At 37.8% G+C, this 16,875-nt stretch overlaps 1 protein-coding gene and 1 pseudogene across 2 annotated transcripts; one reads left to right on the top strand and one right to left on the bottom strand.

Annotated features, from left to right (window-relative positions):
* Nucleotides 1-1,132: 1,132 nt before the first annotated feature.
* LOC104226094 (two-component response regulator ORR21) lies at nucleotides 1,133-7,590 on the top strand. Of its 2 annotated transcripts, XM_070171881.1 has the most exons (7): nucleotides 1,133-1,595; nucleotides 3,415-3,567; nucleotides 3,639-4,037; nucleotides 4,130-4,206; nucleotides 4,606-5,215; nucleotides 5,327-5,796; nucleotides 7,241-7,590. In XM_070171881.1, exons 1-6 carry the CDS (start codon nucleotides 1,451-1,453, stop codon nucleotides 5,794-5,796), a joined length of 1,854 nt encoding a protein of 617 aa, XP_070027982.1. In that variant the 5' UTR covers nucleotides 1,133-1,450; the 3' UTR covers nucleotides 7,241-7,590. The 2 variants fall into 2 exon arrangements, with proteins under 2 accessions (XP_070027982.1, XP_009776287.1); XM_009777985.2 differs by having other exon boundaries at nucleotides 4,606-5,796.
* A 1,864-nt stretch (nucleotides 7,591-9,454) lies between these two features.
* On the bottom strand, nucleotides 9,455-13,577 carry LOC104226095 (putative late blight resistance protein homolog R1A-3; annotated as a pseudogene).
* Nucleotides 13,578-16,875: the final 3,298 nt, after the last annotated feature.

Raw genomic sequence — 16,875 nt, 5'->3', positions numbered from 1 at the left:
GTAAGAAAATTTATATTTGTGTTATGTTAAAAGAGAAGTGATATCAAATTATTATGCCAATTTACAAGTTAATAAAAAATCACATTAGTAAATATAGGGTACTAAATACTTGCTAATTTAATAAAGGGTAAATAAGAAACAAATAATGTATTTGATTGCTACAAGAGTAATACATGTGAAGAGGAGAGACATATGCAGAGGATAAATTGCGGGAATCGAGGCTGAGATGGTTCGGGCATGTGAAGAAGATATAAATGCACCGGTCAGGAGGTGTGAGAGATTGTCCATGGCGGGTCTGAGAAAGGGAAGAGGTATGCCTAAGAAGTATTGAGGAGATGTAATTAGACAGCACATATTATTGGTTCAGCTATATGACCCACGATAGGAAGGTGTGGAGGTCGAAGATTAGGGTTGTAGGTTGACAGATAGTAGTGTGTTCCTCCTAGGCTTACTAACAGTACTAGACCTATTTTGTAATTTCTTATTCATGGTTCTTTATTATTACATGATGTGGCATTCACGCCCGTTACCATATTACATTGTTGTTACTATTCTTTGCTACTTGGTTGCTTTATCTCTATTGTTCTTTGAACCGATGGTCTATTGAAAATATCCTCTCTATTTGTATAAGATAGGGGTAAGGTCTGTGTACACACTATCCTCCCCAGACCCCATTTATGGAATTAATTTTTTGTTGTTGTTGTTGTCATATGATTTGTTTCTTTTGATTTTGTATATATTTTGTTATATTTTTACACATTGCATTAAAAAATAAAATAACAACTACTATTACTCCTCCCGTTTCAATTTATGTGAACCATTTGACTAGGGACAAAGTTTACGAAAAAAGAAGACTTTTGAACTTGTGGTGTAAGATGAGACATATATATTTTGTGTGATTATAAATCATTGCATAAAGGTAAATTGTTTCCAAATAAAAAATAAGTTATTTATTTGGCACAAAATAAAAAAAATAAATTCATATAAATTGAAATAGTGAGAGTATAATAATATGATATATCGGATCATAATTTTATAAGATTAATATTTTTTCAAATTATGCGGGCGACGGTAATTTTCTGTAATAATAGAAGCAAAAACAATAAAAAAAGAAAAGACACAAGTCTTCTGCAGCCTCCTTTCTGCGTGTCTCTCGCGATACACTTATCCTTCCCCATTTAAGACTTCCTTCCTCTTTCACCCACCCCCTCCCCATTAAAACCCCCACCCCATACCCCAGCTGCCCTTCTTCTTCTCCACATTTCTCAGTCATCAAAACCTAATTTCACCTTCCCTTGCTCTCCGTACACTATTATTATACCTCAGCTCCGCTCTGGATCTAAACCTTTTTCTTCACCAGTGGATCACTTGTCATATGGTAGTAGTTCAGTGGCAATTATGTAATTTAGCTGTTTTGTGAAGGTGGGTTTTGTTATTTTGTTGGTGTTCAATGGCAAGTATGAGTGGCGATGGTGCCACTTGTAAGTCGGAAGCTACAGATACGTTTCCAGTAGGGTTAAGAGTTCTTGTGGTTGATGACGACATCGTTTGCCTCAGAATTCTTGAGCAAATGCTTCGCAAATGCAAGTATTCAGGTGTGTTGCCTCAAACCCCCTTCATTTCAATTGTGGGTTCGTTTATTTGTAATTTCTTTTATTTTACGCATGAAGTTATTTTGTGCATGTTAACGTTGGGAGGTCATCTTTACCTATCTTTACCTGTTGTAGCGGGTAAAATATCTTATTTTCAAGATTACTAATCTCACATTTTAAGGTGGCTTATCAGTAGATATTTGTTGGCTGACCTAATAGTGTAAAAGGTCCTTACACTGATGGTGTGCATAACTTAATGATATATTTGGTGGTTGCATAAGAAAAAGATAATCTTGGCAAAACATTGTATTATTTGTTGGCGGTGCTAAACTTAATACCAGCAAAGTTTGTGAGTGAATTTATGTACTATTCACGAGATAGAATGTGGAACAAAACTACCTGGTTGAATGGTCGAGTGCTTCAAGCTGGTCTAGTCACCACCATCAATAAAAAAGGAATGTGGAATTAGATTACTTTTATTAGCAAACATGGATAAGACTTAAGAGTATCTAAAGGCAAAAATGCCCTTGAAGCAGGGAATCCTTGCACAATATTCCATGCATTATTGTTCACCATATAATAATGCTTTACCATTCACTTCATTATAATTTTTTCATTATTGACTGCACGGCTTTGCTTCAATGATAAGGACTCGATGCCTGAAGTATGACTTAGGATCACGCCACGAGGTCGATTTATGTCACTGACTGAAGCTTGGGATTTAAGTGGGAGCAGGTATAGGGTTGGGACTCCCTTGAACTTAGAAACTGCGTGCATAACTGGGGTTGGATCAGCTAACGGACAATGGACTTCTTGGTTGTAGAAAATATTCCTGCACTATTACTCGTATAACTTATCCCTATATTATAATATTTATATAACTAGTAAATGAACCAAATGACCCATTAGTGTTAAGAGGATTACTCATTGCTGAACTTCTTTTAAGTCGGACAATCTAACATGCTCTCCTTTATCCGAGCTTGTGACTGGGTCGACTGGCCATGCTTTATTACTAATTGATTTTATTATTTTATATGTTCCAAATATTGTTGTGAATTCATGAGCAGATGCTTTCAAGTCCATCATTTCAGTTGTGAGTTTTTTTTCCTTCTTAGTTTCTCTTTTCGGACCATGAAGTTTTCGCCTTCACTTGAACTAAAGTTACTTTCAAGTTCAGCTAGTTTTAGACTTTTGGCATCCGTGACTTTGTTATCCATATATTATGTTTCTAAGTTTCGATCAATCAGTCAATTATCCTAATACCAAACAACATTAGGGTCTGCTATATGAATGCTCCCAATGATTACACTTCAATGGGGCTCAATTCATTCAAATTGTTCATAGCAATGAAGAATGATTGGCTATTTTTATGTACTGCCTCCTTTAAAATTTACTACTCATTAGGTATAATTTTTTTTTTTTTGGGTTTTGTGTGTGTGTGTGATTGGGGGGGGGGGTTGGATTTGCCTTGCCTTGACTTGACTTGAACTCGCTCTTTGATCAGGTGAGTTTGATTTTTCCTAGGTGTTACTAGAACAAAGGGAAGTGGGAGTTAGAAGATTGCGCTTCTTCCCTACTCTCTTAATACGATATCCTTATTTTCTTTAGTGGCATTTACTCTTCCTACCTCGCTGAAATTCATGGACTAAATGGCAGAATTATGTAGAGCCATGACAGCTGCAGCTTTGGATTTGTTACTGTACTTGTTGAAGTTTTATATCATCTTAATGGTTGTTTTCATGCATATCTATTGATTATAAAAATAAAATCTAATTTTGCACCTTTCATCTAATGCATTGGCTCTTTTTTTAATTGCTTGCAGTTACCACTTGTACCCAAGCTACGGTGGCATTAAACCTATTACGGGAACGGAGGGGGTCTTTTGATGTTGTACTGAGTGATGTTCATATGCCTGATATGGATGGTTTTAAACTTCTTGAGCTTGTTGGGTTGGAAATGGACCTTCCAGTAATAAGTAAGTGATGCTTCTCCTGCTGTGGCAATGCGATGCTTCATCTCTAAACTAAACATTTTGTTGTTCTACAGTGATGTCAGGTGATGGAAGAACCAACCTCGTCATGAGAGGAGTTCAACATGGGGCTTGTGATTATTTGATTAAGCCTATACGTGACGAGGAGCTAAAGAATATCTGGCAGCATGTTGTTAGGAAAAAATGTAGCTTCAGTAAAGAGCCTGAATATTCTGGCAGCTTGGATGATAATGATCGGCATAAACGAGGAAATGATGATGCTGAATGTGCTTCTTCTGTAATTGAAGGAGCAGATAGAGTGCTAAAACCACAGAAAAAGAAAAGAGATGCAAAAGAGGAAGATGAAATGGAAATGGAAAATGATGACCCAACTACTGCAAAAAAGCCACGTGTAGTCTGGTCAGTGGAGCTTCATCAGCAATTTGTTAGTGCCGTCAACCAACTTGGGATTGATAGTATGAACGTTGACTATTTGACTTTTGCAGTTAGCTCAAGTCATATTCTTTCTTATTTATGTTTTTAATTTGCTTGCCTTCTTCCTTTGCAGAGGCTGTACCTAAGAGAATCCTTGAACTGATGAATGTTCCTGGTTTGACAAGAGAAAATGTGGCAAGCCATCTGCAGGTTCGAATCTATGCATGTTATAGGTTGTCATTGTACCCCTTTTTCTACCTAATGCAAGTGTTCTGGTTGCCTTTTCAGGAAAATCAGGTAAAGATGCTAGATACTTGGAACTAAAAGGCCCATATCTTCCTAATTCACCAAGACGAACCTACATCATGTAGCTTCGTGTTTTATCACCCATAAACCTAAATATGAAATATCGTGTCCTCAAATAGTGTTTGTTTTAGTCGCCCATGAACCTTACTTGTGCCATAGTCCTTTCAAGTCCTTGTGGGCATGTCATGGTGCTGTGTGATCAATTATCTGTGTTAGGACGCATGCTGTTTTTGGTTTTTTGGTGATCGATGTCTTGTTTGAACTGTAGAATGTTGTAACTCTTTCTGTTGACAAAATATGCAGAAATTTAGGCTGTATTTGAAGAGGCTAAGTGGAGTAGCTCAGCAACAGGGTGGCTTCCCCAGTACCTACTGCGGGCCAATAGAACAGAATCCAAAACTTGGTTCACTAGGGAGATTTGACATTCAAGCACTGGCAGCCTCTGGTCAAATTCCTCCTGAAACTTTGACAGCTCTTCATGCCGAGCTTTTAGGTCGATCGTCAGGTAACCTGGTTTTACCATCAGTAGAGCAGCCGGATCTCCTACAAGCATCCCTGCAGCAAGCAAAGTGCATACCTGTTGATCATGTTGTGGCCTATGGTCAGCCTCTGATGAAATGCCCTCCCAGCATTACTAATCCTAAACTTCTTTCTCAACCTACGATGTCTGCTGAGGATGTTCATTCAGGATTTGGATCCTGGCGAGCAAAAAATATATGTATGGTTCCTAGCAGCAATCTCACTGGGCTAGCTGCTCCAGACAGCAACATGTTAATGGCAATGATGCAACATCAGCAACAATGGCAAAAGCAGCAGCAGCTGGAACAGCAACAGAAACAATCTGGTCTTTCTGAGGCCAACCATTCAATTAATGTGAAACCTTCTTGCCTTGTATTGCCTTCTCAATCGCCAGGTAATTTCCAAGTGGGAGATAGTCCTGGCTCCATTAGCCAGGCCTGCAGTTTGAGTAAATCTTCAATAATTGATTATAGAGTTCTCTCGCCACAGTCTAATAATTCATCAGCTGTGGTGCAAGTGTTAGACAGGGAACTCAAACCAGCATGTGGCTTAAACAGGCTCTCCACTGCAGCTTCTTTCACTCCTTTAGTCTCAGCATGCTCTGTTCATGCTGACAATAGTGTTGGTCTGCAGCTTCATAACTCTAGCTCGGCATTTGGTGCTTCTAAACAACTGCCAGGCTTTGTTCCTAACCATCTGGGCTTTCCAGTTTCATGTTATAGTAAACCAAGTCAGATTCTTGACCAGGGACCTACGAGAAATCCTGGAGTTGGTAAAGCTGCCTCCATTCCCAGTCGTTTTGCTGTAGACGAGTCTGATTCGCCAATGTGCAATTTCAGTACTGCAAAAGTTTATACTGAGGACACTAAAGTTAAGCAGGAGCCTAACATGAATATCATGGAAAATGCTAAAGTTGGACCAGCTCTTTTTCAAAACTTTCCATCTGGTGATCTTATGAGTGTCTTCAGCGACTAGGTAAAACTACACCTTCTATAACCTTTATGTATAGTTTGTCTTTAATGTCAAAAGATGAATGGTTATCGCATAAAAGGCTTTAGTTTGGTTTCTTTTTGATAAGTAAAGAATTAAAAATCATATCCACTTTACTGTTGCCTTCTCCAAAAAATAAATGAAGAATCATATTGACTTGTCAGTTTATACTATGATTGTGCAAACAAACGTGTAACCCAGTGGGATAACAGTTTCTCATTGTCTAATGCTCCATTTGTCCCATTTATATGCCACTATTGCTATTTGGGGGTCAAACGGGTTCCTTTTTTCTGCAATATTTTCATACACTTAAAAAGTAATTCCATTGTTAAAAATAAAGTAATTCCATTGTTAAAAATCATATTGTCTTGTCAGTTTATATTATGAATGTATAAACTAGAGGATAACCTTTGCTTTAGTGTGATAACAGTTCTCGCTGACTAAGTGCTCCATTTGTCCTCTTTTATACTATTACTATTTGCTGGTAAAACCGATTTCTTTTTCGATACAATATTTTCATACACTTAAAGTTATTTCATTATTAAGAATTTTGATTTATAGTAATATCTATTTAGCTTTTTTGATATCAAGTCTTATTTAAAGGAATTAAACAATCGAAGTTAGATTTCACAGTTAAACTTAGGTCTTTAGCCCTTGTACTACTTATACCCCCCACCCCCACCCAAAAAGAAAAAAAAAGGAAGAGAGAAAGAGATGCTTTTGCTCTTGTACTTCAGAATGCGTCACTCATTTTGGATAGAGGGGGTGTCAATTTGTGGCAGGCCGATTTTGTTGTCCAACTATCAGCTGTAACTGGGTCTTGGTCCTTCGTGTTGAACATACTATTTGTTTTGCTTTGACAGGATGCTTATGCACATACGTTATTTATGAGTCACTCGCTATTAACCAATTGGTCTTCGTAGGTTTTCTCTCTTCTCTCCCCTTCAAGCCCCTCCCCCTCACCCAAAAGAAAAGAAAAAATACAACTCGTTGAAGGTGATTTGTGAAATAAGTAGTTATCTGTGGATTGCTTCATATTTACCTTGCCATTATCCCATTTTCTCATATTTATGACATATGCGCATTGATCCCCTCATACATATTACACAACCTTCCCAATTTGTGATGATGTACTTGGTCATAGGGATGACTTTACTGCCTCCTTTTGAAATGTCTCACATACTTCCATATTAGTTTTCATGGTCATAGTGGTTATGCATGTCGTCCACTAAAGGATGGTAGAAGTTGACATTTCACTGTTAGGACTTAGGAGCTTTCAAACCACGTTTTGGCCTCAATCTCTCTGGAATAAGATTGTTGAGTATTGTTATGATGGTGATTGTTATGTACTATGGTTTTGGATCTCGTGTGCGCACGTGCTTATATTATAACTCTGGCAAATAGCTAACTTTAGTTTGATGTTCTGCAGGTTTGCCGTTTGTCGGGGAAGGTTTCAAGTTCCCCATGAATCATAACATTTAGTTCTGCCAGTAAATGTCTGCAAGATCTTATATTTATTTTACAGTTTCACCTATAGTGCCGAAATCCATTAATTGCAATGCCCTTGATTGCAGAAATGTAGGTAAAGGCTATTTGCCTGTGTATTTATAAATCTAATATTTTAGGAAATGAATGTGAATGCAGTGGAATATTTTGGAAAAGTTGCATGTATTCTTCTGCAACATTTTTCCCTTTCCACTACTTATTAGGAATAAATTTGTGTTAAGAATTTCAACTGACTAAAAGTATCCCCTTGATTGTAACGCCCCTTTGTCATTGTGCAGTTGTTCAACATTAGTCTTGTAATTTTGGTGGTTAAGCTTTTGCAGATAACTAAAACGTCCAATATAAATTGAAATGCATGCATTATTACTTTGCTGAAAGTGGTCATAGGAGACCATTTTCTCTAAATTTAATACACCAGCATTCTGCAGAGTATCAATAGAGCTTTACATTTGCTGCAACGTGATAGCTGAAGTCAATCATTTATAAACATCCGACTAACATTTCCAGTATGGCTCGAAGTCGTGGAAAGTTCAACTTGGTCTTTGAGTTGCTAGCCATAAGAATAAAAATATATACTCATACTTGCGGTATGTTGTATCAAATTAATAAATGAATTTTCTCTTTTATATGAAATTGCATCACTTATATTAATAAATAAACTACTATGATGTCGTTATTTGTAAATATAATACTTTACTTCCCCAAAAAAAAAAAATTGAAATTAACTGAACGATTTTGTTTTTCTTAACAAACTATAATCTCTTTATTATAACACGATGAAGCAATGGCCATGGTAAAAGTACCCTGCTGTGCTCTCCTTGGATTTGGCTTCTCTAGAACCAAGTTCAAATCTGCTATTTAACAAAATGTTCTTATTATAGATGGTCCGTGCCATGAAAATGTGAATTACACTAAGACCTGCAAAAAAAAAAAAAAAAAAAAGTAAGATCTGCAGCAATCTTTATGTGTCTAGGAAAAGCCAGATCGAAAGAAGAACTCCGTAACAGCAGGGAGGGGTTTTGCCTCGAATCCAAATGATTTTTCTTCTTTCTTGTAAGATATTTCTAATTATGTGATCGAGGGATCATTGACTCTGAAACTTAAAGTAACAAAATCATGTCCTTAGGATAAAATATAAAAAAGGAAGCAAGGACAGAACAAATTATCGTGCAGAAACCTGAATTTTAGGAGAACATGATGCTTGTGCAAGAAGGCGCGGGAAGGCTCATCATAAAAAAACAAAAAGAGTAAGAAACGGCTGATAGACATAACTAAATCAAGTAGAAGCATGAAGTAATAAGTGTAGTTGACCATGTGACGGATGCAAATGTTTATGAGTTTAAAAGGGACTCCATAACATAACAATCCCGCCATAAATGCGTCTATTATTACGACATAAGAACTATTTTAATTTAACAATAGAGTACAATAAAGTTATGCTTGTTTGGATGATTGTTACTTGTTGTATTGCATCGTATTGTTACTTTAAATACGATGTTTGTTTTGATTGTTCCTTAAATTTTATTATTGTCATATCGTTAAATCCACCATTACGTAACGATAAAAAGTTTCACTTTATGAAATGACTGAATTAGTGCGGTCGCGTTGTTATCTTATTTTTTCCCCTCATCTTGCCTTTCCTTATTATTAAATAATTTTATTTTATCCTTTACCCTACCTTTTTATAATAATTTTACCTCGTACCTTACTTTTTTTTAATAATAATATTCCAAGTTTATTCTTGATAGTGTTGGTGCATAACATTATGAAACAACGACAAATAATACAATCTATCCAAACACTGTATACATAAAAAAGATACAGTACAATACAATACGATATACATTATGAAACGATACATAACAACCATCCAAACAAGCAAATATTGTATTTAAAACAACAATATAATACAATATAAGAACACACAATCCAAACAGGCTGAAGAATCTATCTCATGTCTCCATAGATATGCAGTTTACCACCTTTAGGCCGCACGGTGATTTTCACATAGGTAGATTTATAGCTTGAGAGGTTTCTGCCATTTAAGAGAACAAAAACACAATTTATATATGACATAGATAAAGCATATATAGGTGAAAAAAGAAATCAAACACATTCGTGTATACTTACAGATTCATCAATTTGAATAAAGTGATGTGACATCAAGTCTATCATATCCCGCAATTTCCTTTACACCGTCCTTAAGCTTCATGGCTGAATCAACAAAGTCACTCATCATATGAGTCAAGTGAATGGACTTTAAAGAGATAATATCCCCAAATTCAGAAGGAATCTCCTTGAGCTTTTTACAATCTTCTAGTATTAATTCCTCAAGCTTTGGAAATGTATCATCTTTTACTTGCCATTCGGAAAAGCGCACAGCGTCCAAACTCAATATTTTGAGATTTTCAAAGCTGTCATCTCCTGGAATCCACTTATTCTCAACAAAATAAGACCATTGAAACTTCAGTATTTCAAGTTCAGGCAATGCTGCAACTGCTGACAACAAAACAGGTGTCACAGGAAAATAATACAAGCGCAACTCTTTCAAGCTCGTAGGGAAGTGATATTCGAGAGAAGGTGGGACGTCGATCATTCTAATATACTCGCCTTGTAAAGCAGTGAAAAGATTCTGCCAGGAAAGTTCGGAATATAAAACAAAAAGTAGAGATTCAAGTTTAGTAAGGACATCTAACTTTGGAAACCAATTGCGGTTTTTAGGAGAATCGGATAGTTGCACAAAGGTACATTCAAAGTGCTGAAGATTTGGAAACCTCTGCAAAACATCTGTTGTGTCTTCAGAATATGGAATACCGACGTGGGATAAGGTTCTCAAATCTTCTAACTTTGAGTTCTCTTCCGATACTGCTGGCTCATGCATGTCCTTGCTAAAGAAAGTACAACTCTTGGTGATGCTCACATGTTTCAGCTTTGAGAGTTTCCATATTCTAGGCAGAATTACCAAGTTGGATTCCGATTTCACCTCCAGAGTTTCAAGATTCCTTAGGTTCGACCACGAACATGGGAGACCTTTCTCTTCAGTCCAAATTTTTAGGAGCCTCAAATGAACTAGATACCCTATTTCATTCACTGAACTATCTCCCAGAAGAACGTCGCCCAGTTGCAACACTCTAAGAAGCCTCAGATGTGTTATGTGATAAGAGAGAAAAGGGATCAAGCAAACCGCTCACTTTCAAAGAGATGACATGTTTCCTACTAGAAGATTTCTCATTTTCAGAATCGAACAAATTAATACATGAGTAGTTGTGGTCGAGTTGGTGGTCATTCATACTTTGAATGGTTAAACAACGGTGCATGAAATCTGAATCATGAACTGGAGTACCTGTACTGATGAAGTTGAAAAACCTTTCCTTTTTGGCTGTTATTGAACAGAATTCATGCACAATATCATGCACAGAGCAAACCCTGATGATACGAGAAAAAACTGCTTCCTTTTCGAAGACCATTACCAGGCTACTGGAAATTAAAGCATCCAAGTAAGTTTTAGTTGCTTCCTCTAAGCTCTTCGATGGAATATCATCTACAAACCCTTCGGCCATTAGCAACCGTATCAACTCAGACTCTGGAGTTAGTTTGTTGTTTTGAGATCCTGCAAAGTAAAGCAAGCACGGCTTCACGTTGTCTGGTAAATGGTCATAACTCATTTGCATAACCTTCATCATTTGCTCTTCGTCCTCGAAAACAAAGTATTTCAGGTTACCTAGGATTTCAAGCCATGAATCCTCTTTCTCTTCTGTCCTTCTAATAACTCCAGCGATCAAAACAACAACCAAAGGAAGCCCTTGACATTTCTCAACTATTTTTTGTCCAACATCCAACAGTTCACCAGGGCATTTTTCTTCTCCAAAGACCTTTTTTTCAAATAACTCCCAACTTTCTTCAGGTGTTAAAAATCGAAGGTTGAGAGGAGAAGTATGACATTTGACTTTCGAAGCCACTTCAGCGCTTCGGCTAGTTAGAATAATTCTACTTCCATTCATAACATCAGGAAAACCCGCTGTTAATTCCTCCCATGATGCAATGTCCCACAAGTCATCCAGGACGATGAGGTACCTTTTCTTACGTAGTTCTTTTCGAAGCTTATCAGCAATGTCATTATGACCCTCCCGTGGTTTGTCTTTAGAACCAGTAACTTGATTAAAAATGTCATGCAACAACTTTGACTTGTTATATTTTTTTGAAACAGTGCACCATGCCCGAACGTTGAAATGACGAGCAACTAATGTATTCTTATACACTTTGTTGGCTAGAGTAGTTTTACCCAAACCCGGCAGTCCAACAATAGAAATGACATCACGCGCTTTTGGCCCTTTAATAATCTGTTCATGAATGATCGAATGCTTTTCTTTCTCAAGCCCTAGGTTCAATAGGCTCGTTGGAAGAATTTGCATCAAGAGGGTCTCCAATCTTAGCAGTATCCTCCAGCAGTAAACTGGTAACTTGTACTTCTACCACGATAAGCTTGATCTTATCGATGACACTGGGAAGTGAGAAAATAAGGTGCGATAGAGCATTATCTCTAACAAGAATGGAATTAATGACATGCTGTACCTCATGTGCCACATCTAAAGCACGCCCCCAAAAACCTTTAAGTGATCTATTGTCATCCATTGTTTGCTTAACTTTCCCGAAAAACGATCTTAGGAATTCAAGGTCTTCTTTCACTATCTCAATCTCTTGCTTTAATATCAAAGCAACTGTGGAAGCATTGGAATTGAACAAATTGTTTAAATGTCTGAGTAGAAGATCCATGAAGAGTATTCCAGCACCCATTGGGAAACAAAGTTGAGATGAGTCTGGGGCTTTCAAATGAATCTTGAGATCTCCTTTTATTTGTTCGATTTGTTGCAAGAAGTATGGAGCTGCAAAGTTTTCTTCATTTGAAGAGCTCTCCTCCAACTTGCGAACCAGAATAGACATCTCCCTAGTAAGTACACAGTACGTTCCAAGATATCGTTCAATTTGTCACAATAGATTAAGCACCTTGATATATCGGTGAAAAATATCAGTAGGAACTCCATCATGACATTAATGCTTTGAATTGGAGCGTTGACAGCCATTGCACCTGCCATGCGTCCTTTGAGAAGAATCAGATATCTTCCAAGAATCTGTGGTGTTGCTTCTAGGAGTTGCTTGACGAACCCTTTTACTTCTGTTGAAGTTGAATCTTTCAGCTTCGTAGAACAAATGTACAGAACCTCTAGCTCAACAGGGATTATCTCAAAGAGTAGAGAAGCGAACTTGCAGCAGTAATTTTCATCATTATCACCAGCACCAGCACCAGCACCAACATCCTCCTCATCAGAGTCATCCTCCTTGTCCTCCGCCACCATCACCACCTCCTCTTCTTTTTCGTTACACTTTTCATTCGTCCAAAGATCAAGACAGAACTGTCTTACTCTATCAGCTGTATGTTGAAATTGAGGAGAGAGATATTCAATTGTCTTGTTCCAGATGCATCCTTTAATTTTCAACTCACTGAAACCTCTTAGATGTGTACATACTTCCAGAAGAACTCTGTATTCGTTCATCAGGGGGAGTATCAATTTAGCACAACACCTTGGTAGTCGTAAACTATAGAGGCTACTGAGGAGGGAGTCTAGGTATTCAAACATTTGCTTGTCTGTCATGGCGGCACTTGGTAAATAATCATTCTTTGAACTCACATAACTTTTGATATCTTTCAGCAGACGAGAGGCAAGATGATCCAACTTGGAATTGCCAATCTGGACGCGTATTCTTAGGAACATCAGTTCCATTATTAGCTTTTCAATCTCAGCCAACTTTGAAACAATTTGTTCTTCATTCTTTATTCGGTTCAAACCATCCATTAAATCATCAATATACCTGATGATTATACTTCTTTTTAATGAAACCTGATAATTCAAAAACCAAAGATCAGGCTCTTACTTCCCTATATTTTGTCTACGTAAGACTAAATTCCTAAATAATCATTTAAATCAAAAAGAGAAGAACAAGACGACACGTTCTACCCTGAGTAGCCCTCAACTTGTATGCTTCTTCAGGTATTGCGGTTAAGGTCACAGTTACTAAACTCAACTGTGGCACTAACTGAAGCATACAGACCCTAGCAACGGAATAATAAGTAATCCAGGTACTTAAGTGCTAAGATGCTCTACCAGGGAAGGAAGAGTACATTGTAGGGCTGTCGCATTTGGCCCAAGCCCAAATGACTCGCCCAACCCGCCCAAGATTGGGCTGGTTATTAACCTGCCCATTTATTGAACTAAACCCATCTCAACCCATTTCAAAGTCTAACATGTTTTCAGAAATCAGAAGAATAAATTTGTGTTTGTCTTTTTTGATGGCATTTTGATGTATAACCCTTCTATTGAGGCAGAACTTGCATCATATAGAGGTAGTATTGGAACTATTTATGAAGGAAAGGTTGTATGCCAAAAGGTCCAAGTACTCTTTGTCAAAAGGAAATGCGGTGCCTAGATCACATAATTTTTGGCACAGGGGTAGCTTACTGATGGACAAACAATAGGAGCAAAGGATTCTTGGCCTGTTCTTGGAAAATATAAGAGCTTAAGAATTTCTAGAGACTCACTGGTACTACATAACGCCTACCATATATTAGGGATCCATAAGCAAATTACTCACTGAATTAGTAAAGGAAGGGGCTTTCCAGTGGAGTGAGGATGCAACATAGGTCTCATTAAGCTCAAGGAGGCCATGAGAACAGTATCTGTGCAAGCTTTAGCTGATTTTACCAAGGTTGTTTGTGATAGAAGGGTCTGACAGTCATTCTATTGGCCCAAAATGAAAGCGTCTGTCAGAATGTGAAGTTTGTTAGGAGACTAAGAGTGAAATAATTCCTTATCCTGGATTACAACAATTCTTAAAGATAGCTTCTCAAGTTTGGCAAGTTATTGCTATGAGTTTCATAGAAGGATTGCTCACATCACAATTTGCGCATTGCATATGAGTTATGGTGGATAGATTCACTAAATATGGCTATTCTGATCCATTGTTGTCTCTCACCCTTGTATTGCAGTGGGTATAGTTGATATATTTCTTGAAAGAAATAGACGAGTTGCATGGGTTGCCAATCAATAATGACTGACAGAGACATTAGGGTTACAAGTACTTTATGGCAAGCCCTTGTTCGAAAGGTTGGGAACCACACTAAACCTTAGTACATCTTACCATCCACGAATGGATAGTCAACCTAAAAGGCTGAATAGATATTTCTAAACATATATGACAGCTATGACCTTTCTTATAAGTACAACTGCTGTCAACAACCAATTCTAGAAGCCCACCATTGTTGAAGCCACCAACCCATTCTAGAAGTCACCATTGTTGAAGCCTCCATTGTTGAATGAAGAATTCAACCACCAACCACCTTCTTTAAGGCTATAAATAGAGCCTTATGTTTTACACAAAAACATCAATCCAGAGAGATTGAAATACAATCCAGGAAGAGATTGTGAGAACAAAAAGAGAGTTTGGTGAGGTTTTTTGTAGAGAGAAATTCTTGGTGTAAATTCTCTATAATTCTATTCTTGTGAAATAGAGTTGTTTTTCCTCCCAAATAATCTTCATATTGATCCGAGAATCACAACAAGTGGTATCAGAGTCTTCGATTCTGTGTTCATCGAGAAATATCGGAACACTGAAAATTTCAACTCGGATTTACGTTTTTCGAAAACGTGATCTTCGGTGTGTTTTGATCATTTCATTAGATTCCTTGTGTCGATACGAATTCAACGCAATTTTCCGGAGGCCAAACAAAGCTAAAACGAAGAAGTTATGGCAATTTTTTTCTTCTGCCCAAGGAAGAAGATGATGAATAGTAACTGCCCAGTCAGCGCCACATCATCATCCAGTCAGCACCACGTCAGCATCCAGTCAGCGCCACGTCAGCATCCAGTCAACGCCACATCAGCATCCAGTCAGCGCCACATCAGCATCCAGTCATCATAAAATTTTTAGAAATTTATGAAATAACCCCTAAAATTACTAAAATTATAAATCTGCCCCATAAGTTCAGTATATTTTCGATTTAACCCCAAAAGTTTGGTGTAAATTTTGAAAACTTTCTGGAGGCCCTATTTTGACCCAAGAAGAGTCAATCCTACCATTTTTCACCATTCCGGACGTGTTGGTGAGTTCCGTTTGGTGAGATTCTGCTCCAAAATTTTGATCAAGCCATTTTAAAGACATAATGGAAGAGTCATCATCATCTGGAGCTATGATAAAGCTTACTGCCATAAATTACACATTGTGGAGACCTCGGATGGAAGATCTCCTCAGTTGTAAAGATTTGTTTGATCCCATAGAAGCAAAGGGTAGGAACCCCGATTCCACCAAAGAAGCAGAGTGGAAGAAATTAAACAGAAAAACTATCGGTCAAATTCGACAATGGATTGACGATAGCGTTTTTCATCATGTTGCACAAGAGACAGATGCGTATGCCCTCTGGGTGAAGTTAGAAGGGATGTATCAAGCCAAGACCGCTAGGAACAAAGCCTTGTTGATGAGGCGTTTGGTAAATTTGAAGTTGAAGCACGGAACTTCAGTTTCCGAGCATACCAGTGAGTTTCAGAGCTTGATAAATCAATTATCGTCTGTTGACATGCCGCTCGGGGATGAGATGCAAGCCCTACTACTTCTTAGTTCTCTTCCTGATAGCTGTGAGACGCTGGTAGTCTCTCTCAGTAATTCAGCTCCTAGTGGAAATCTGACCATGTCTATGGTTAAAGATGCCTTATTTAATGAAGAAGCCAGAAGAAAGGACATCGATCATGGTGAGTCGCATGCCCTTATTACAGAAAGAGGGAGACAACAAGAAAGAAGTCAAGATAAGAGGAGAGGCAGAAGCAAGAGTAGGGGAAAATCCACGGATGGTAGGAAGTCATCATATGCGTGCTACCACTGTGGAATAAAGGGCCATTTAAAGAAGAACTGCAGAAAATTGCATAAGGAGAAGGAGCAGTTGAAGCAAAAGGATGGAGATGCATTAGTCACTACCCACGGAGAGGTAGCCATTTGTTCCATCCAAGAAGAGACATGCCTTCACGTCTCAAGTCAAGAAGAAAACGAATGGGTGGTAGATACTGCAGCATCATACCACGCCACATCCCGAAAAGATTTCTTCACAACATACAAAGCAGGAGACTTTGGAGTAGTGAAGATGGGGAACACTTCTTCCTGTGAGATAGTTGGAATTGGTGATATCAAAATACAAACAAATATCGGGAGTACAATGATATTGAAGGATGTCCGTCATGTGCCAGATCTTCGTCTAAACCTATATCAGGTATAGCTCTTGACAAACAGGGCTATGAAAGTTATTTCGGAAAAGGCACATGGAAATTGCTGAAAGGGGTTATGATTCTCGCTCGAGGACATATTTTTGGCAACTTATATAAAACTCATGTGAAGGTATGTTCAGACAGCCTCAATGTTATGGAAAAAGAGGCGTCTCAAAACCCGTGGCACCAGAGACTCGGTCACATGAGTGAAAAAGGGATATCAATTCTAACGAAAAAGCAGCTTATCAGAATG

This window comes from Nicotiana sylvestris, chromosome 4, assembly GCF_000393655.2.
Source record: "Nicotiana sylvestris chromosome 4, ASM39365v2, whole genome shotgun sequence".
Classification (NCBI taxonomy): Eukaryota; Viridiplantae; Streptophyta; class Magnoliopsida; order Solanales; family Solanaceae; genus Nicotiana; species Nicotiana sylvestris.
This window is presented reverse-complemented; position numbering and strand designations above follow the sequence as displayed.

What these genes read in the sequence shown, in the direction of transcription:
- LOC104226094 (XM_009777985.2), top strand. Translation starts at nt 1,451, where the DNA reads ATGGCAAGTATGAGTGGCGATGGTGCCACTTGTAAGTCGGAAGCTACA. An exon ending in AATGGACCTTCCAGTAATAA is followed by an intron (nt 3,568 to 3,638) that starts GTAAGTGATGCT and finishes GTTGTTCTACAG; the next exon opens with TGATGTCAGGTGATGGAAGA. An exon ending in CAACCAACTTGGGATTGATA is followed by an intron (nt 4,038 to 4,129) that starts GTATGAACGTTG and finishes CTTCCTTTGCAG; the next exon opens with AGGCTGTACCTAAGAGAATC.